The sequence below is a fragment of the Passer montanus genome, unplaced genomic scaffold, assembly GCF_014805655.1.
Source record: "Passer montanus isolate IOZ18808 unplaced genomic scaffold, ASM1480565v1 scaffold9, whole genome shotgun sequence".
NCBI classification, from domain to species: Eukaryota; Metazoa; Chordata; class Aves; order Passeriformes; family Passeridae; genus Passer; species Passer montanus.
This window is the reverse complement of record NW_024374367.1, coordinates 5,020,536-5,042,347: the sequence shown is the minus strand read 5'-3', so window position 1 is coordinate 5,042,347 and position 21,812 is coordinate 5,020,536. Positions and strand designations below refer to the sequence as shown.

General features: G+C 37.4%; 2 protein-coding genes across 11 annotated transcripts in view; both read left to right on the top strand.

Moving 5' to 3' along the window:
- DNAH12 (dynein axonemal heavy chain 12) overlaps nt 1–12,560 on the top strand; it is a 60,245-nt gene extending 47,685 nt beyond the window's left edge. Inside the window, exons 61-75 of the mRNA XM_039695524.1 lie at nt 91–231; nt 1,351–1,509; nt 2,508–2,652; nt 3,496–3,646; nt 3,889–4,142; nt 4,690–4,830; nt 5,626–5,763; nt 6,618–6,851; nt 7,253–7,438; nt 7,971–8,074; nt 9,174–9,378; nt 9,555–9,692; nt 10,150–10,241; nt 10,470–10,537; nt 11,386–12,560. Coding sequence (XP_039551458.1) covers nt 91–231; nt 1,351–1,509; nt 2,508–2,652; nt 3,496–3,646; nt 3,889–4,142; nt 4,690–4,830; nt 5,626–5,763; nt 6,618–6,851; nt 7,253–7,438; nt 7,971–8,074; nt 9,174–9,378; nt 9,555–9,692; nt 10,150–10,241; nt 10,470–10,537; nt 11,386–11,576 — 2,347 coding nt within the window. The 3' untranslated portion in view covers nt 11,577–12,560. The remainder of the gene's footprint in view (nt 1–90; nt 232–1,350; nt 1,510–2,507; nt 2,653–3,495; nt 3,647–3,888; nt 4,143–4,689; nt 4,831–5,625; nt 5,764–6,617; nt 6,852–7,252; nt 7,439–7,970; nt 8,075–9,173; nt 9,379–9,554; nt 9,693–10,149; nt 10,242–10,469; nt 10,538–11,385) is intronic.
- A 63-nt stretch (nt 12,561–12,623) lies between these two features.
- ASB14 (ankyrin repeat and SOCS box containing 14) lies at nt 12,624–21,809 on the top strand. Of its 10 annotated transcripts, none has more exons than XM_039695515.1 (12): nt 12,624–12,728; nt 13,133–13,172; nt 13,334–13,404; nt 13,934–14,074; nt 14,601–14,656; nt 15,043–15,174; nt 15,271–15,429; nt 17,139–17,384; nt 18,068–18,239; nt 19,165–19,708; nt 20,492–20,645; nt 20,740–20,933. In XM_039695515.1, exons 4-12 carry the CDS (start codon nt 13,947–13,949, stop codon nt 20,931–20,933), a joined length of 1,785 nt encoding a protein of 594 aa, XP_039551449.1. In that variant the 5' UTR covers nt 12,624–12,728; nt 13,133–13,172; nt 13,334–13,404; nt 13,934–13,946. The 10 variants fall into 10 exon arrangements, with proteins under 10 accessions (XP_039551449.1, XP_039551448.1, XP_039551453.1 ...); XM_039695516.1 differs by having other exon boundaries at nt 12,635–12,728; nt 13,319–13,404; XM_039695514.1 differs by lacking the exon at nt 13,934–14,074 and having other exon boundaries at nt 13,334–13,545; nt 20,740–21,809.
- The last annotated feature ends 3 nt before the right edge of the window (nt 21,810–21,812 follow it).

Genomic DNA, 21,812 nt, shown 5'->3' with positions numbered 1-21,812 from the left:
CCTCCACAACCCTAAATAGATGAGATTTCTTAATGGATTGTATATTTTATTCAATTTGAAGTCTCAGTTTATCACTTCTTTTCTTTTTAGTAATAAATCCAAAGTTTTGAAGAAGCGACTTCAGTATCTAAATGACCACTTCACCTACAATCTGTACTGCCAAGTCTGTCGTTCACTGTTTGAAACAGACAAGCTGCTCTTCTCATTTCTATTGTGCTGTAATCTGCTCCTGTAAGTTCATTTTTGTGAAGTCTGTTATTAACAGAAACTAGTGATTTTATCCTGGGAGCAGGTACTGAGGAGATGGAATGTTCTTGTGCACATAATAATGCCTTTGGAGTAAGGTCATAAACACTTTGGGCTTTCTAAGATGTGTAATAAAAAATGGAAGAGTGTGTGAGTGCACGTATCACTACTACAGGACATGTTATGAAAAAAAAAGTGTGCCCATTTGTCAGTGGTTTTGTGAATGATAAATCTGTCTTTAAAGGATCTGGGTAGTGTTACATACATTTCGACATTATTTATGTCAAAAATAATTTCTGTTATTTAAAAAGACATTTTAGAAAGAAAACTTAGGCATAATGTATAATGCAAACAACTTCCAGGTCTTTGTCTTTAATTTTTTCTCTTCTCTTTCTGTTACCCTTTTGCATTTACATATCATGTGATCTCAGATGCAGTCTTCTCCTTTCCACCAGCTTTTTAGTTTTCTTTTCCTAATTTTGTGTGAATAAATTATGAAAGGAGTAGTATGTTCAAAATTGCACAACCGTAATGTGCATACTTAATTAATTGTAGTGTCTGCTCATCTCTACATGCATGTTCTTCCTGGGCCAATCTGTAAGGGTACTGTAATCGTAGAACACATTATTTTCTGCATAGCCTTTAAAAACCAGGAATAATTGCACTTTAAAAAAAAGAAAGGCAGATATTAGGAATAAGTTCTTCACCAAAAGCATTGTCAAGCACTGGAACAGGCTGCTCAGGGCAGTGTAGAATCATCATCCCCGGAGGCATTTAAAAGCTGTATAGATGAGGCAGTGAAGGACAGGGGTTAGTGATAGCTTGGCAGTGCTGGGTTAATGGACTTGATCTTAAAGGTCTTTTCCAACCTAAACAATTCATTGATTCTAAGATTTACCTCTTGAAACCCTTACTTTAGTATTAATCAGACATTTTCACCATGAAATTTTTAATAATATAGCATATTGAGATCTGATCTCAGCTCTTACTGAAGTAGAAACATTCCTAAAGGACAGTGAAATGTAATTAGTTTAAAACCACTGTTTATAATATGTAAAATTATATCTCAATTACTGTTTGTTGTTTTTTTATTTACATATATAGGGCTAATAAAGAAATAGAACATCAAGAGTTTATGTTCTTACTAACTGGAGGTGTGGGTCTCAAGAATGAGCACAAGAATCCAGACCCATCTTGGCTATCAGATAAGAGCTGGGATGAATTATGTCGTGCCAGTGAATTCCCAGCTTTGGAAAGGCTGAGGTATGGTAAAATACTGATGGGAATTGGCCTGAATTGGTTTTGACCAATACATACATAACATGCTGAAAGAAATGTTTGCTGTGTTTTCCAAATCAGTGCCAGAATGCAAATGGGGTGAAACCAGCCCCGTTTTTTCATTTCATGTTTGCGTCACTTACTCCAATTAGTCAGATCACTAGTTATAATATTACATAATAAAACTATTTGTTCTAAATTATTTGATGTGTTGCCTAAAGGAACTTTTCTTCTGAAGTGTCTTCATAGTAGAGAAACAATGTTTTAAGGGTTCAGTGGAAGCCAGAGATAGTAGATGTAGCAGAATTCCACTACAGTTCTGGGAAAGGACGTTTTCTAGTAATCTCTATTCTCCTGAACTCTGTACAATTTCACCCTGGTTTAAGTAGAATTTAACACTAAATTCTGGAGACAACATGGCTGTACAAGACTTCCATAAATTAGCTGACTGAGTGCAAATATTTGGAGCGTTTTGATCTGAATGCAGTTACACTGCTCTCTTAGAAGTTCTTTGAGGTTGTTTTGTGTTTCAGCCCCTTTGGAGTTTAAGTAGCAATGTGGATGATGATCTGGCCTTTAAACAATCTGAGAGTTGTCCCATTGCCAAGGACATACTCTGCATGTTGTGTGAAGGAAAATAGGTTTCCTAGTTGAATTTCCTGGTAATTTTCTTCAGTTAAAGTGTGGTGTTTTCCTGAACTAGTGGAGGCAGAAAATTCACCCGGACCTATGAAGGTGCAAGCAGTGCTGGCTGGAAGAACAGACTGAACTTATTGTCATCTTGGAACCTTTCAGGTGGATCTCTCCTCAGCAGCATGGTGGAAAGAGATTTTTCACCATTCAGCATGAAGAAACTCAACTGTAGGATTCTTTTCTGATGTAGATATGAAGTGTCTTAAATGACAATGCAATGTAATTTGCCTTTGATAAACATTAAAAAAAAGACTCCAGGTATTTATAGTACTTGTGGTTTTTTTCTCTAGGAGTCATGTCTCTGAAAATATAAGTGAATGGCAAAAAATGTATGATAGCAAAGAGCCTCACAACTTTCCATTACCAGAAGAGTTTAATAATACATTAACTGAATTACAGAAGATGATAGTTCTTCGGTGCTTAAGACCAGACAAGGTAAAATGATCTGTTATAGAGTGTTTGTAGACTGTGCCATACCTTGTAGCATAGTTTTCCCTGCCTGTTGCAGTAATTAATTTGTTCTTCATCATATTTATTAAGAAAGTAAATGCTGTTCTTATTTTTCAAGTGACCAATACAAACACCTAAAGCATCAGCTGAAATCTTTCTTTCTGACGTGATTTAATTAATCTTTTGGAGGATTCTCATTGCTCTAACTCACATGAAATATTTTTTCATGCCTAGGCTGTTTCCTGGTACACTCAATATACTCAAGAACAGGACATAATAGCCTGAAAAAAATACACAGGTTATGTAATACCATGTGCTTTCATGCAAATGATATTTAAGGCAAAAAGAGATAAAATGTGTTGATTCGAATGACCAAGATGAACTTTCAGCAAATTCTGCCTTTGGTGCTCTTACCAAATTGTATTGCATTTTCTTTAGGAACTATCAATGTTAGAATTTAAGGCATATTAAAATTGCTCCCTTGAATTAATTAAAAATAATTACATTAATATATCCTAAGGAAGAATGTGCTTGTCCTCTGCATCAGGAAAAGCCTAACTCAAGGTCTTAATATTATTTAATATTATTTATACAAGGTATGTTATTCTTAACTTTCTAAAAACATTATTATTCCCCTTGTAAGGAAAAAATAAGGAGGGAGTTGTCAACAAGAGGTGAAACCTTTGCCTTTGGATCACTCTGCAAGACTGGTCTCAAATCTCTGCAAATCAGAGAAGTGTCTGCAGGCTTGGGAATTTGGCATAAAAGACATTGTCAGATCTGCAGTTATGTCTATGCTAATGGTTTGTATTTGCTTTTTGTTACCAGATTGGTCCAGCTATAACAACATTTGTTACTGAAAAACTGGGGAAGAAATTTGTAGAGCCACCGCCTTTTGATCTAGCAAAAAGTTACTTAGATTCAACTGCTACAGTCCCTTTAATATTTGTGCTATCTCCAGGAGCAGATCCCATGTCTAGTAAGTATACACAGAAAGTAGGGACCTCAAATTCCCCTTCAATACACAGTGAGGATTATTTTCCATTTTCTGCAAGTAGATTTGAGTGCATTGTGTCAGACTGGTAGAATTTTGTGCCCCTTAAAAATGCTAATTTGTATGTACATGTAAACAGAATAGTAATAGAAGTTTTTAATTATTTTTTTTCTGACATAATTTCTTTTTAATATATGAGTGCTAAAATCTTATGCTTTCTGTTCAAGGCCTTATGAAATTGGCAAATGACAGAGAGATGGTAGGAGATAAGTTTCAGTCCATCTCATTAGGACAAGGACAAGGACCAATAGCTACAAAAATGATTCAAACGGGAATGGAAGAAGGAACATGGGTTTGTTTACAAAATTGTCATTTAGCTGTCTCCTGGATGCCAATGCTGGAGAAAATATGTGAGGAGCTTGACAGTGAAACATGTCACCCAGAATTCAGACTTTGGCTTACAAGTTACCCTTCACCAAAGGTATATGCATGGCCCTGTAATCTCTGTTTAGGGAAAGGGAAAGTTGATGGCATTTTTAGGGAATTTTTGTATACCTGAATGAGCTGATAATACAAAACTTCTCTGAAATGCAATGAGCCTTTGAAGAGATAATTTACCCAAGAAAGGACTTTTAAAAAATAATTATAAACATGATAATATCAAGCTTCCTTTGTAATATTTTGATGCTGTGATTTGCAATATTTTGTGTACTACTCAATGAAACTCCAATCTGTCAGCATATATGATTAAGAAGGTATTTTTGCTCTCACATAAATTAAAAAATTAGTCTTGCATTTTATCTGTGAAGTGTTGAATACCAAGAAAACATTTTAATATACAGATTTGTTATTTACAGCAGAGTCTTACTTTCTTGATGCCTTGGAGAATTTTTTATAAGCTCTTGACCTTTAAAATGTAATTTCTTGCAGACAGTTGTTAATGTAAAAAACACAGAATAGTAGTATATTGTTAATATAGAATCTGTTCCACACTTTCTGAATGCAGTTTTGCTATTTTTTATTTCTAGTTTCCAGTAACCATTCTGCAGAATGGCGTGAAGATGACAAATGAGCCTCCTACTGGTCTCCGGTTAAACCTACTTCAGTCATTTCTTTCTGATCCTATTTCTGATCCTGAATTCTTTGCTGGATGCCCTGGAAAGGAGCTGGTAATGTGCCTGTCTTTTGAGAAGCTTTTGTATTTTGGGGGTTTTTTTATCCACAGATATATTGATTTCTGTCCAGTGAATAATTACAAGATAAAATTATTACTGTGGTTGTGAATTTAGGTTTTGCAGTGATAAAGATAATTAGTTAAGAATTACCTCTGCCAGGTAATTTCATATAGCAATATTTTAAATGGTTTCTTAGGCTTTATTAAATCACTTACATGCTACACACACGTAGTACACAATGTACATGGACTCTGAACATTGATTAGACAGGCATGTCTGTTGTTATTGAGATGATCAGCACTGAGGAGACCTTTTCTTGCTACCAGGGACCAAGTTCTGCAGTGCCCATATATCTTATTGGTACCTGGTGAACAACTTAGCTAATCATTACCTGTGAAGGAAGTGAAAAACAGTGGGATCAGAGATATGAGTTATCAACATACATAGCTGTGACTGCACCTAAGGACTTGCTTTAAAAAGGCATTTGTATTTTTTGTTTATCTAATGAACCTTAAAAATAAATATCTGGTGCAATTGGAATTCTTATGAAGTCAGTTGCCCTATACATTAAAGAATGTCATGGTACTTGAGGAACTGGCTAAATGTGCTTGCATACGTGACACTGTGTTGCACTTGTTCCCTGGGCAAAACCCACAAGGTACTTAATGGTGGCCTGGATTTACACCTGGGTGGAGAGTGGTAATCCAAGGATGCTCACTACACAAGTTGCACACTACCATGAACTTACAGACTAGTTAATAATGCATTTTTCTTTTGCTTTTCTCAAAGGTATGGGAGAAACTACTCTTTGGAGTTTGTTTCTTCCATGCTCTTGTTCAGGAGAGAAGGAAGTTTGGGCCCCTTGGTTGGAATATACCCTATGGATTTAATGAATCTGACTTGAGAATCAGTATCAGACAGCTGCAGGTAAAATCATTGATTATCTCCTGAACTCTGACCTTGTAAAACACAGCTGGGAGTCACAAGGAGCAGTACACTGAAGTTACCTTAAATGTTTATAGATATTCAGGACTTCAGCTGTAAGGGCAAGGGATATCAATCATAAATATTTTCAAAATTACAAATTACATAAAAAGTTTTGATTCCTACAGACTTATGGAATATAATGAATATATATGAGTATCATAAAAGTTAAATTTGTCATGTACAAGAGCTCACTGTTCTTGAGGTAGCACATGTCAATGACAGTCACCTATTAGGGTGGATAGTAGGAGGACATTTTGTTTACATGTATACTGGTAGTTAACAGAACCTCAGACTATTCTCCTTCCCCAAGATGAAATGGTGAATACTACTCGACCTTGAGCCTTTTATAGGCACTCTTTATAAAAGTCAGGAGAATTAAAACTGAATTACAGAAGTTGAGGCTGAAGATTTCACGAAGTTACCAAGAAGTTAATGAATGAGATTGGAGGAAGATTAAAAGATAAATTAAAAGATAAACACATGTTTATTTCTGATTCAGAAAAGTGCCCATCTGAACTGGAGAAACCATCCACTTGTAAATAATTGAAGAATGACTTGGATGACTAAGTAATTTTGATATTCATAACAGGCTTTTGCTCTTAACTCATCTTGATTTTAAACAATAATTTTTACCTGAAAATACGATTTCAGAATTTGGGTTTCCAGCACCTAGGAAGAAAACTCCATAAACTGCAGCTTACACATGCTATAGCTTCCAGCCTTTTAGTCTGTTGGGTCACACTGTTGTTTAGCAGATACTGCAAGTCTCTAAAGTGCTCTTATTTCTGTTTCAGCTCTTCATCAATGAGTACAGCCATGTTCCCTTTGAAGCTGTCTCTTACCTGACTGGTGAGTGTAACTATGGAGGTCGAGTGACAGATGACTGGGACAGGCGTTTGCTGCTGACAATGCTGGATGACTTCTATAACCCAGACATCATCGAAAACCCTCGATACACTTTTTCTCCCAGTGGCAACTACTATGCTCCACCCAAAGGCACATATGAGGAGTACATTGAGTTTATTAAGGTAAAAAGTAGCAACAAGGCTTTGCACTGTTACAATGATGTGCTAAGAAAGCAATCCTGAAAGGCTTAAAGGGGTAGTTTTGCAGCACAATTAATTGTGTGCTCAGGTTCTTGGCAGCATCTTTGTATGATCCTTGCCACGATTTCAAATGTTTTGGAGAGGGAATCAGTAAGTAGATAGGGGGATGTGTAATATAGATAATTGAGAATTCTTTGGAAATTCCTTTCTGTGTGAGAGGTGGTGGCTCTATCACCAGTAATTCTGTCTGCAAGTACCTGCCACTAAGGGCCACCTGCAGTTGCAGTTTAGTCAGTGGTAGTTTTTCACTTGACTTCTTAAACTTAGGATAAGATTCCTCCTGCTTTATGTCACCAAGACATTTTTTTTTTATTTTGTCCTAGAATCTTCCCTTTACTCAGCACCCAGAGGTGTTTGGCTTGCATGAAAATGTGGATATTGCAAAAGATCTTCAGCAAACTAAGACCCTCTTTGAATCTTTGATTTTAACACAAGGAGGAGGTTCTCAGGGAACTTCTGGGGGTGGTGACAGCACTCTTTATGCAATTGCAGATGATATTCTTAGCAAGGTACTGTACTATACAAATTACTTCAATTTATCTTTTTACAAAGCAGAAATTCCTTAACTAGAATCTTCAGTGTAAAGTAGATTTCATGTTGAAAGAAAAGCATTTTGAAAGGAACTTAGTGCGATGTGAAAGTAAGAACTTGTGTGGCTGTTACAGACCACAGCTATATTTCAGTTGAAAGAAATTTTATTAGTTTTATTAAATAGGCAGAAGACAGTAGAAAGAGAGAAAGCAGAACAAAGAGAACTTGAAAGAACAGTTGATTCATTCACATGAACAAATTTAAAAGTAATAAATAGAAACATACTAATAAATTTTCATTATATTAAAAATTCCAGGTGTTTTTTTAAAAAATAAACTTTAAAATCCCACAAATTTTTATTTAGATTGAACTACTGAATCCTGTATTGCTAAGATACTAATCAGAAAGTTTAGTGGTTTCTATCGCTCTGCAAATTTTCACATTTGCACACCTTTACTGGAAAATCATAATGATATATGGAATGATTTCCAAATGTGTTGTCATTTACAGCTTCCAAAGGATTTTGACATTGAAAGTTGCCTAACAAAATATCCTGTGAGATATGAAGAAAGTATGAACACTGTGCTGGTGCAAGAAATGGAAAGATTTAACCAGTAAGAATGTTCTATTTTATGAAATTTACCAGAAATCATTCCATTAGCAGGAAAATATTTTGTGCAAATCATATTCTGTAAGCCCTGTTATGTGTGAAATATCTTTTTTTGTTCTAATTGCCTGCAGTGATACCTGCAGTCCAAACACCCTTGCTCCTTGTGGAGAATCAGAGTGTAGGATAGATGTCAGGAAAAATAATAGGCAAGATGTCAGGCAAAATTAACTGAAAGAGAAAAGAAGGGAGTATGAGGAAGTACTGGGAAAAGAGAATTCAAACAATATATAGATATATATTTTTAACTTCACTTTCTCTTTCACCATCATTACCTTAATTTTATTTTGTTTTCCTCATATTTCTGACCTGTAAGGTAAAGGAATTAGAAACTCTGGATGCACAGTTATAGTTCATGAAATGTTTTCTGTAATGGAGATATTTTGTTTCTTAATTTTCTCTTGTGCTTCTGTTTGAATTTTTCCCCCTTTTTCCAATGCTTTTTTTCCCCTATGCCTAATTTTCAGTTATTCTTCTAAAACTACAAACCTAGAATTGAATTTATTTTTCTCCTTGGGTCCTCAATCTCTTTTTTTGACATTGTTTCCTAATTTTCTTTTTTATCTTCACCTGCCTGTCCATTCCTTCTTTCTGGTTTTTCTCTGTTTTCCTTCTTTTCTATTTTTCTTTTCATGTCTCCTGCTTAATATTCTCCCGAATGCTCTCTGGCCTTAGTCTCCAAGTTATCCTGATTGCACACCCTCTTCTTTTGCAATCTAAACCTTTTTCCTTTGTCTATAATATAGTTATATAGAAACATTTGGAGTTTCAAATTTATCCTCTTACAAAAAAAATCAGGATATTGGAGATAACAAAAGAATTTATTACTGTTCCTTGTCTTAAATTAATCTGCACTAATGCACAAATCCGTGACTTTACTGACATGGCTTATTGTGCAGATATCTATATAGATATATAGATTTAAAAAGCTATAAATGTTCTAGAGATGCCTCCATAATCCACTTATTTTACTTTTTTTCCAATGACATAGTCATGTTTAATAAATCATACAGAATGTGAGAGAATTGTTTATTTTTTAATTCTAGTTTAATCCGAAATATTCGCATTACACTCATTAACCTGAAGAAAGCCATTAAAGGACTGGTTGTTATGGATGCTGACCTGGAGGCTCTGTCTGGCAGTCTCCTTATTGGAAAAGTTCCTGAGAAGTGGGCACAGCATTCATACCCAAGTCTAAAACCATTAGGGAGCTACATTGTTGATTTGCTAGCAAGGCTGAAGTTTTTACAGGTAATGTACAAGTGGCAGTGCTGCCAATTGTTCAATCTACTTTGCCATATAGTTTGTCTTTATTGGGAAAAGTGTGATAGGCTTTGTTTAGATTTTCTGAGTACAATTATGTAGAAAATAGTCAAAGAGTATGGGATTCTCTGTGGTTGTTCAATGTATTGCTTTCCTCTCTCCAGGATTGGTATGAATTAGGGAAGCCTGCTGTGTTTTGGCTATCAGGATTCTATTTTACTCAAGCTTTCCTAACTGGAGCCATGCAAAACTATGCCAGGAAGCACAAGATTCCTATTGACCTTCTAGGATATGAATTTGAGGTATGGATAAACTAGAAATTAATATTTTATTATTTTGAGTCCTCATGTTGTGGTAAGATGTAGTAAATTAATCCTAACTGGAAGGCTCATTTTGCAACTGACTGCAGTCTGAAGATGTATATTTGGTCAGACTGGCAGGCTAAATAACCTCTGTAGAAGAGGTATTCTCAAAGTGATTAAAAGCAATTCTATCACTGGACCCAGAACTCCACTCAAGAAAACAGCCTATCCAGTATATATTTTTCTGTGTGATTTCTGTGTCATTTTGTAACCTACAAGAAAGGTAATTAACAAACCCAGAGAAGTCTGCTGTCTCTACAGATATATATAAAAGTAGCATTGAATAGGAGGGGTTACTATATTATTTTCAGTTTGGTTTGGTCTAAAAACTGGCATAATAGCTCAAAAAGCAGAAAGCTGTGAGAGTTTAATGACTTGGAACACTTATTTCCTGCAGGTTATTCCTCAGGACACTGCTGATACTGCACCAGAGGACGGTGTTTACATCCACGGATTATTTTTAGATGGAGCTCGCTGGGACAGGACCAAGTCAGTAGCCAAATGTTTTACTCTGGTTCTGGAAAGCTTTTTTCAGTGCTCAAGCAAGACTGGTTTAAATAATTTAAGTGATACTTTCATATTATTGATATAATACACCAAATTAAATACTCTTTCATGCATGGAAAATGGGGAAATAAACAAGTAACAAGCAAAAAATCCACCCCCCACCAAACCCCTCAAGCCACAAACAATTACTTTATTGCTGTCTCTCTCCAGGGGAATGCTAACTGAGCAGTATCCCAAGGTGCTCTTTGATGCCATGCCAATCATTTGGATAAAGCCAAGTGAGTATGATTTCTCTGATTTGTGAGCTATTCAATGAGAAATTGCAACAGTGGTTTCCTTTTTTACTGAAGATCACTGAGGAGAACTTTTCACAGATTTACAGAAACTGAGTGGTTTATCTCCTATGATTTAGCAGGGTTTGCTCAGGTTATTTTGAGCTCTGTGATAGCTGTCTTTCCTACTAGTAAGGTACTTTTCACAACTCTTGTTTTCTTTGGTGGAGAGGAATACGTCCCTGTTTTTATTTATGCACAAAAACAGGACTTACTACTGCAACTTCTGCAACTTAAGTGTTAGCAAATAGGCAGTATTAAAATTTGCCACTTTCTCTGCTTGTGCTTTCTCTTGAGGTTGGATGAATTTATTCAGACCTGCACAATTTTATGCTTTGCACAAGTTCCATGCAAGCAGTCTGGGCATACAAAGTGTTCCTGCAGAGTTCTGTCCTTGGTTCTCAGATGACTTGAATTGCAGTTAGGTTCTCTGGCAACTAGACAAGAATTCTTGTAGAGCTGTGAAAAACTCATGTATAAGCTATGTATTAACTAGGTAACTATTCAGATTTTAATGTGTCTTTGAGTATTACAAAGCTGGTAGGAACACAGGAGAGCATCAAGTCCTGAAAATACATTTTAGCTAAATTAGTTGGGTTTAAGAACAAAACAAACCACTCAAGAAAACACAACAAGAAAAAGCCAGATAATTTTATTCTGTTGCTCACAAAACAATTTTGCATTTTTACTGACCTTTAAAGATGTTACTGTAAATACTTAACATTTGCATGTAGATTATGCTCCTCCCAATAGATCTACTGAACGTAATGCATTATTTTGGGGTTTTTTTGAAGATGTGAAGTCAGACATAAAGAAGTCCAATGCCTATGTTTGCCCACTGTACAAGACGAGCGAGCGCAAAGGGGTCCTGTCCACAACTGGGCACTCCACGAACTTCGTCATCGCGCTGAGGCTCAACACGGACCAGCCCGTGCAGCACTGGATCAAGAGAGGGGTGGCCCTGCTGTGCCAGCTGGATGACTGATGGCACAGTCACAGCCAGCCTGCACAACACCCTCTGCTCTCTGCTGGCTTACAGAGCAGGTGGAACTTAGTGTGGAAAAGAACCATCTGGAGGTTGTATTGTGAGAGGGCGTACAAATACTTTCTGACCCTCAAGCTTTTGTATTATGTATTTTTATTATTATGATGATGACCGTCTTTACAATCTGTAAGCAATACAACTAGGATTTTAGCCCTTGGTGATATTATTAAAATGTGAACATCTCTTTTGTGCATTAGTTGAATATCACAAAATATATTTTCACGGGAAATGAGAGTAGTCTGCGCTTTCTGAGACAAATATTTTAGGTAATAAACTTGATTCTGCACTTTTTTTTCCTTTAAAAATAATTAAAAAGCATTATTCAAGCATTCTTTCTATGCCTCATCTAGCAAAGAATTGTTTCCACCTTGCATTCAGATACAGCCATCATCTCTTCTGTGTATGGATCCCTCCAAAAATACAGTAGGAATAACTGAGCACGTAAAGGTCTTGCTCCATTCTACCATCACTATTACAACTGGGTGTCTGTGTCCCTGCTTATTGGGTGTTGAGCCAGTGTAAGTCTGTCTTTCTGAAACTGCTTTTCCCTTTAAAAATTCTATTTCTCAATTGCTTTTTTATTTATATTAATGTGAATTATGATTAAACAGTGAGGAACATGTAATTTCTTTTTTTTTTTTAATTAAGAAAACAAAAGAAGAGGTTTTGCTTGATTAATTGCTTGGTTTTGTTTTATTGTTTCAAGGGTTTTTTTCCTGCTGTCTCACTCTTAAGCAAGCTCCCAAGACCACCTTTAGTTTGCCCTTCTAGGACAGCACTAAAGAATTTTCTTTTTACAGTGTAACACTGTCTGCTATAGGTCTGAAATTCCAAAACTCAAAAGTATTTTTACAAGGAAACTGGACTTTTAGTTCCTGCTTTTGTTGGCACCTCTTATCAGGTCAGATTATTAAACATAACTGACGTGTGTGAAAGAAACGTGGAGAAAGTCCCAGAGTATCTTATGATAGGGTATTTATAGTGAGCTATTCATGGACATGGGCTCTGCAGAGATTGTTTACAATCCTGAAAATGTCACTTTCGACTCAATAATCGCTTCTTCAAAGGCAGAGATTTTCCCTCTTTCAAAAGGTGAGGAAACACAGTATATTTTCTCAATTCATAGGAAAATTAGTAGTATGTTTAGGAAAAAAAGTAGTTTATGTACTCATTGAGCCACAGTAAAATCAATTACTAACAGTTTCTTGCTGTATATGTGTTAATATATTTTTCTTTTTTGCTATATGTGCAAGGTCTTACAATCACACATTAGGTGGACCAGGTAGCAAATTAAATTATACAGATTTGCTATGAATTGCTGCTGTCAAACTTTAAGATGTTTCTAGAATTATTCCAAGCTTTGTAGTTGGCTTGTTGACAACTTCCTTAAATTTCCTCTGCTCATTCATTTTGCCAAGTTATTTATTAACTTTCAATTTTATTTATTTATTTTATTTTACCTTGCCCTGTAGTTTTGTTTTGTTTTGTTTTTTCAGGCCAGCTCTCTTGAAAGACAGAAGTGGAAGTTTTGATAAGGTAAAACACAAGAGAGGTTTGAGCCTAACAGAGCAGCTGAGGTCTTGAATCTGCCAAGAACAGCGTGACTGCTTAATCATATAACAGTGTAGTCATTTATTTTAAACTGTGTTTCATTTCTCTTGATCCTGACACGGTGTTTGCAGTTTCTATTGCTCCAGATCTAACCTGAAGATTTAATATCTGCTTCTAGTTAAAAAAGCAGTGTTTCCCTACAGAAGTGATTCATGTGGTGCTGATTTGCCATGAATAATTCTGTGTATATGGTTGATGGTGATTCTGATGAGGAAATCTCTACCCAGAGAGCTATTCAGGAAAGCTTACAAGATAGGCATAAATTTGAAACAAGTGGCAGTGCAACAGAGATTGAAAGGTAATAAGTTATTATTTCTACTTTGGGTGTTTTCTTGGCATTACTGTAAATATTTAGTAGACTTTATTTTTCTTTTTTAACTTCCTAAGTTGTCTTGTGCTGACCTTGTCCCAGGGATACTGGAAAGCACTGGTAGCTCAGTTGTTCGGAGTTCTCCCTGAAAAAGTGTGCCTGTTTCTTGGAAAACATGAAACATATGAAACTTTCAGGTGATGTTTTACATCAGTATGTTAATGAGTATAAGGCTTTGTGAAGAAGATAAGTAGGTGATGTAGAAGTAGATTGATATGGGAACGGCCCCTCTTTATCCATTTAATGTTAATGTTAATTTAATGTGCCTTTGTGTGAAAAAAAAAAGCAGTGTTTCCCTACAGAAGTGATTCATGTGGTGCTGATTTGCCATGAATAATTCTGTGTATATGGTTGATGGTGATTCTGATGAGGAAATCTCTACCCAGAGAGCTATTCAGGAAAGCTTACAAGATAGGCATAAATTTGAAACAAATGGCAGTGCAACAGAGATTGAAAGGTAATAAGTTATTATTTCTACTTTGGGTGTTTTCTTGGCATTACTGTAAACATTTAGTAGACTTTATTTTTCTTTTTTAACTTCCTAAGTTGTCTTGTGCTGACCTTGTCCCAGGGATACTGGAAAGCACTGGTAGCTCAGTTGTTCGGAGTTCTCCCTGAAAAAGTGTGCCTGTTTCTTGGAAAACATGAAACATATGAAACTTTCAGGTGATGTTTTACATCAGTATGTTAATGAGTATAAGGCTTTGTGAAGAAGATAAGTAGGTGATGTAGAAGTAGATTGATATGGGAACTGCCCTTCTTTATCCATTTAATTGTTGGCTTTAGTGTGAAATTATCAGTATTTACAGTGTCAGGGAAAGACCAACAAAAATAGTGTTTCAATGTGCTAAGACCTCACAAAACCAATGTAACTTAGAAAAACCTAACTTGTCTAAATTGGAGTATTTGAAGTAAGGTATAATCATATCCTTAGCTTCACATGAATTTCTATTTCTCATTTTATTCTTGTTCTGTTTGTGCAGTTTCCAGTATACTGCAAGTAAAGAACATGGGCAGATCATTGCAGCGATTCGGACAGTTAAGTACAAATACACCACACCAAGGCTACCCCCTGGGAATGGCTGGGCAGTGCCTACACTTTGGGGGTTTGATCACCTGTTTTAAGTGCAGCTTTCCTTGATATAGTCTTGGGAGAAGTAAGGAAACTAAAAACAAGACATCCAAAAGCTTGCTTATTAGATAGTGACATTTTATTAGATAGGATGATGGAAGTGGGATGGGCTCAAGTGTCACCCCTTTCAAAAATTCCAGTGTTTCATCTCCTAAAATTAGAGGAAAACTCCAGGCCTTTCTTTCATAATGAGCAAGATACATTGGTGGGATAAATGGCACTCAGTGTATTAGTTGCCTGAATTTTGTCTTAGGATGTGTAATGGGATATGTATCTATGCTAAAATATCACAGGCCAAGAGGAGGCCTTGAAGAAGCTGGTGAGGCACAGTTCTGCTTTTGAAGAAGCAGATCAGCAAGGCTGGCTTCCTGTGCATGAAGCTGCAGCACAGCTAAATAAGAACATCCTTGAAATAACTTTAAAAGGTAAAAAGTCCTTCTAGTTTTCCACCAAAAAGTTTTACAAAGTAAAGTTTGATGAATCATCCAACCTCAAATGTGTTCTGCTTTTCTGTATTTCAGCCTCCCGTGACATTACGTGGGAACAGTCCACTCTAAAAGGGGAAACACCTCTCTTGGTGGCAGTAAGGAATTGTTTTGTGGACAATGTCCACTTTCTCCTGCTCAATGGCTGCAATCCCAATGTTAAAAATGAAGAGGGAGATTCTCCTTTAGTTATAGGTGAATACCATTTTTAGGGGTGGAGAGGTGAGGGAATGAGGTGAGGATATAGTTATACATTTTAGGTTTTAAGGTGACATATTTGACTTCAATGCATAAAATATTTTGCTATAAGGAGAAAAAAAATGTTAACCTCAGCATTGAATAAGTCTGTCTCTGTCTGTTTTTCTCAGATGACAAAGAGCTTTCTCCATGAAGTGTAGAGTGCCATCCTCTACTTTCCTTGGCATTATTTCTGCAATGGTGCCACTTCTGCTTCTTCATGCTATTAGTGCCTTTCATGTCTGCAGGCATAGAACATTCATATTCTCTGCCCATATGGTATCTCCTTCATTGCATCAGCCTTTTTTTCTCAAAAACCCATTATAATTGGTTTTAATTATCCAAAATTATAGCAAACCAGACTGATTTATCTGCAGTATGTAGGGTGCAAAGCAGTGTTTGTCCATATTTAGACATTGCCAGTATTAGTCCAAGGATGACCAGTGAAGAAGACAGGCTGACATTCTCAGTTCACTTCTCTTTCATATTTTGTAATTTAGGAATAAGGTCCCATACCTAGTCCTAGTATAGTCTCATACCCACATTCTTTGTGTGAATACCACTTTAATTTGATCCTGCACAAGGATTGTAAATCATGATTTCTAAAGAACTATATTTTGCCAAAATGTTTTTCAAAAGAATTCTGTGTTCATGTTCTTTGCTTCCCTCATTCTGGGCTATGATTCCTTCATTCTCACTGAATCCTACCCAAAAAAAGCAAAGTGTCTTATTACCTAATTCTAAAGGAGCAGTCTTAAGTTTCTTTCCATACATTTTTCTGTATTGGAGCGGCGGTTTCTTTTTCAAAACTATTGTTAAAGGAAGAGAAAAAGGCCTACCAATCATGTGTAGGACCCTCAGCCCATCCTTTTAAAATGGCTGCAGTTTCAGGTCAGGGCCATCTGCTTTAAAAAATTGTACAGAACTCCTAGATACTTTTGAAGTGCATGGCATTAAAATGCACCATCCCCCAAGAAGGGGATGCACGGGAGTTATCTAAAGCAGCCATGTAGGTTACAGATAATGGGACATGAGTTTCTGTCACAGAATGCTGTCACTGGTGTTCGAGCAGTTGTGGCACATGAGGCTGCTCAGCTCAGTCTGTCCTGCTGAAGGACACTCGCTATCCTGCACAGCCTGGAAGATCAAAGAGAGGAGGAGGGAAGGGTGTTGCCTAATCATTCCATCCACTGGAGCTAATGCAAATTTCTCTTTAAGATCCTCCCTGACTTCAGAGTTCAGGCTTATTAAACTAAGAAGGCATATGAAAGAGCCATTATAAGCTTTGTTTCATATTGTGGTAACTGCTTGTGGAGATCAGACAGAGCTCTGGTGGCAGCTTCTGAGCACCAGGGCCCTGGGTGTGGTCTCCATCTAGTGGCGAGGAAAGCTGTGTTCTGTTCCATTACCAAATGCAACAAAAATAAAAATCTACAGGAATAAAGAGAGATTACCAAGAAAGGATTCCTTGCATACTTAGTGCTGTCCTGGAAGCAAAGAACAGGCTGTTGATGAGTTAAACCTTTCAATGTTGGGTGGCATTTCTCATTGCATTAATGGCACTGCCAGGAACAGTGAGCACTCACATAACAGCAGCCAGAGTGCACAGAACTGCACTGAATAACAATTCTGATGCTTTGTCTGATGCTTTCCTTGCTGTCCTACAGCAATTAAACTTGATTCCTATGACATTGCCTCCTTGCTGTTGCGATCTGGTGCCAGAGTGAATTTGCGCTGTGTCCATGAGAGAACTGCTCTGCACGAGGCAGCCAGACTGGGCAGGAAGGATCTGGTTCAGCTGCTCCTGGAGTCTGGGGCAGATCCTGACCCCCGCAGTGGATATGGGCTCACACCTCTAGCACTGGCTGCACAGATGGGACATACAGAAATTATGGAGCTCTTACTGCAAAAAGGTGAGGCTTTATTATATAGGACCTTATAGGAAGAAAACGCTTCAGATATGCCTTCATAAACAGCAGCAGAAGTAGCTCACCTTACTAGAGAAAATTAAATGTCATCTGCACTGAGGGTTGTTGTGATGTAGTGAAAGCCTCCTAAATACCAATTTGTATAATATTAAAATAATATATTAATATTTTAGTGAGTACTTATAATTGTTTTTAAGTGTTCTATTATTTTCTCACATAGATAAATCACCCTAGGACATACTTGACAAGATATTTATTGTGGAGAATTTTACATGAAGGCTCAGCAGCATTGGAACTGGATTGCATGAACTCTTGGATACTGGGTGCTCTTATGTTTAGTTACACCTGTCTGTTCTTTGTAAAGTAAAATAATTGAAATGCATTATTTGTAAACCAAAAGCAATTATTTTGATGAATAAGAACCAAACATTTTGCTGGTGCAATTCTAGGAACAATTCTTACTGTGTTCAAAGCAATTTGGACCTTCTTATTCTAAGGATTACATGAACACATCTAAAATCAAGGATCTGATATGAAGATTTATGCCCACAGTGGTTTGTTTAGTGGAGAATAGAATTCAAAATACCATATCACTGGGGGTTGGAGATATTAATTGCAGATGAATATTAACGTTGACTACTGTGAAAATCCTTGCTGCTTCTCCCCAGGTGCAGATGTTCTTTCACAGGCAATGGACTGTGCTTCTATATTGTTTGAAGCAGCAGGAGGAGGAAATCCAGACTCTGTGAGTCTTTTACTAGAATATGGGGCTGATGCCAATGTACCAAAGCACTCGGGTCATTTGCCAATCCACAGAGCTGCATATAGAGGACACTTTCTGTGAGTTAATATACTTAAAAATCAAATAATAGTGACACCAGAAATATTAATTTTACTAATTTTACCTTATTCAAAGCAGACAGAAAATCTGTAGCTTTGTATGAGGCTTTTTTTTTGACTGTGTAAATATGTCTGTTCTGTGTCTGAATGTAGGAGACCAGTTAGGATAAAATCTTCATGATTTTGGGATGCACATCTTAATCCCTCTGGCATTTCCCCATTTGTCACAAGTAGTAAAACTGTCCAGTCTGATGCTGAGGTTCTTGGAACATTGTCACTCTCTTTGGGTCAATGTCTCTTCTCCACCCATCAGAGAAATGTGAATGGTGAATATACTAAATAGACCAATAGAGAGTAAGGGTTATCCCTATTTTAAAGAAAGTAAGACTACTGCAAGGCATTTATGCTGAAATCATAACTAACAAATGAGAAACAGGCACCTGAGTATTCTTCATTTCTGTATTAATATTTTCTGTATATTATTATATATTATTATATTGTTATATTTAAACTTAGATGTATATATTACATTATAAATTGTATGTATTCATGTTATAATGCATATTCTATTAATTCCCTAATCCCTATAGGTTAAGCAATAACACTGTGTTTTCAACATTCACGAAAAATTTATATTGAAAAGGAATCTTTCATTCCTATAGCAAGGAAGGGGTTGTTCATGGATAATAGTATAATAAAATAGTATTTTGTGTGTAGTACATGTAAAGTCAGTATCCATTGCTGGCTAACAATTCTATTGTTAGCAATTCAAGTCAATGCATGCCATGGTACTGATTTGGTATATTAAGACTATTCTAACAGTCATGATGCATTCTGAAGCCCAACAACACAGAGAAATTCGAAGATGAGTTAGGTGAAACAAAATGTTTAAGATTCTGAGATGCTTCTGGTTTTAATTTTTCAGAGCTCTAAAATATTTAGTTCCAGTGACTGATTTTTCTGCCATTAAAGAAAGTGGGATAAGCCCCGTTCACTCAGCAGCAGCAGGAGCACATCCCCAGTGCCTTGAGTTTCTCCTGCAGTCGGGTTTTGACGCCAATTTTATGCTGGCTCAGAGAGTTCGCAAAGGCTACGACGACCACCGCAAATCAGCGCTGTATTTCGCAGTTTCCAACGGGGATATCTGCTCAACGCAGCTGCTGCTCAACGCCGGAGCCCTGACAAACCAAGACCCCATCAACTGCCTCCAAATAGCCTTGAGAATGGGCAACTACGAGTTAATGAACCTGCTGCTCCGCCACGGGGCCAACGTCAACTACTTCTGCCGCGTGAACACCACGCACTTCCCCTCAGCCCTGCAGTACGCCCTCAAGGATGAGGTGATGCTGAGGATGCTGCTGAACTACGGCTACGACGTGCACCGCTGCTTCGACTGCCCGCGGGGCAGCGGCCAGCACTCCCAGTACGTGACGGACGGCTGGACCTCCACCGTCATCAAAGACACCATGGTGAGTGGCACACGGCTGCCAGAGCTGTCCTACCGCCTGTGGCCTTCCCAAAACTAAACGGAAAGGGGCTCAATGCACCGTCAGAAAAAGAAGTTTTGAAGACAGTTTACACATAGAGAGGAATAGTTTAATATTAACAAGATGTTGTTATTCATGACCGTAAATGTTGTAAACAGTAATTTTGAATTATGAAAACATAGCTGATGATATGCTAATGATCAGTAAGGAACTGGCTCTCCAGGGCAGTGCTGTCCATGCTGTGAAAGCAGAGATTTGCAGGCTGGCTCTCTGCATTGTCCTGGACCAGAACACCAAGACTGGAAGTGTGTTGAAAGGACCCCTGGAGCTGGTGGGATGAGCACTGAGCAGAAATTAGCAAACCTAAAGAGCTTCCTGGAGACACTCATCAGTGTCATTGTTTCACAGTTTGTAAAGTCCATTTGAACCTAATAAACCCTTCTTTAACCGAAAGATAAGGGGATAATGCATGCACTGGGCTGGTGGATCCTCCTATTAAGCACCTGGGACACAAGTCTAAATTCCACTTAAGAGCAGTACCACTTCTTTTTAAGCATCAAGTCCCCAAATATACTGCTGCTTAAGTTTATTTTTGGATCCAGTACAAAATAACTGTCTCTCAGATTTTTAGATCCTACTAGTAAAGCTTAGGCAACCTGTGGCAACCTCTAAAACTCTGCTCAAGTAACTGTTCTTGTCCTCAGAGACAGAAGTAATTTACTGCAGTATCAATTATTACCCTATTAAATGTTTCATTCCTATCAGTTCTGTGAAGTGATAACCTTGTCCTGGCTGAAGCACGTGTCTGGGAAAGTGGTGCGAGTCATGTTAGATTACGTTGATCATGTTAAGATTTGCTGGAAGCTCGAAGCAGTTCTCAAAGAACAGGAACTCTGGCCAGACATCCATTTCATTTTAAGTAAGTATCTGTTTATGTTTTTAATGAAAACAAGCTGGTTTGGCACTGGGGCCTTTTTGCTTGGTAGCATTTAAATTTTGCTTCTCCTTTCTAGCAAATCCCCGCTCTCTGAAGCACCTTTGCCGTCTGAAGATCCGGGCGTGCATGGGCCGGCTGCGCCTCCGCTGTCCTGTCTTCATGTCCTTCCTTCCACTGCCAAACTGCTTGAAAGATTACATCCTGTACAAGGAATATGATCTTTATGGACAGGAAAACTACACAGGGATCTACAACCTCAACTGTGCATAAGTATTTGTCCTGTACTCTGAAGGGAATTTAATGTGGATAAGACTGTTGTGCTTTTTTCTTTGGGGATTTTCTCTCCTCTGTATATTAAGGAATGCCAGCGGTCTCCCCTCACCCCCTGAAGAAAATAGTGAGACCCCCCAAAATGTAAGTACTGGTGATCCCATTCTAAAGATCTCCTGGACTATGACCTATCTGCAAGTTACGGCAACAGTATTTTAATGCCTGGTGTGACAAGGAAGTGTACAATACAGGGCTGCAAGCCTTGTGTTGTGGCCAAGTTAAGGCTTGTCGTACCAGATACCACTACCCTCATTCCAGGATTAAACTCAGGGTTTAGTTAAAGGTCAGGGATTTGACTCCAGGAAGGGACACAGTTTTTTCTCTCTTGTACTGCTTCCTTTCTCTTGACAATAAATAGTTTTTATTTGTGAAGTCCTACAGTGAAGTTCTGAAGAGCAACTTCAGTAATTCTTTTCTTCACCCAATAAAGCAAACTCCCATTCTAGTCAATCAAATGGGATTAAGCTTGAGAAACCTCTGCTTATCACTGCAGGTCTTGTGACATACCAATGTTTCATCAAGGTGGCACTGCTAAAAGCTGTGTTAGTTCTGCAGCTCCTTCTCAGGTACTGGTATGTCACATCCACCATGAACCTGGACTATTTTCTCTAGAACTGGGTTCTCCTTACACAGTGCTGTCCGAAGTCATGCTTGCAATTTTTGGTTTCTCTCTATAGAGTTGGAGCTTAAACTTTTGGAGTACTGTCATTTTAGGAAGTCTTACAGGAGTCTTAGAAAGACCTAGAGCATGCCTGTTCCTTCTAAAAATACTGCAAATATCAGTTCCTATTTTAGAAAAAAAAATATAAGTTCATCCAC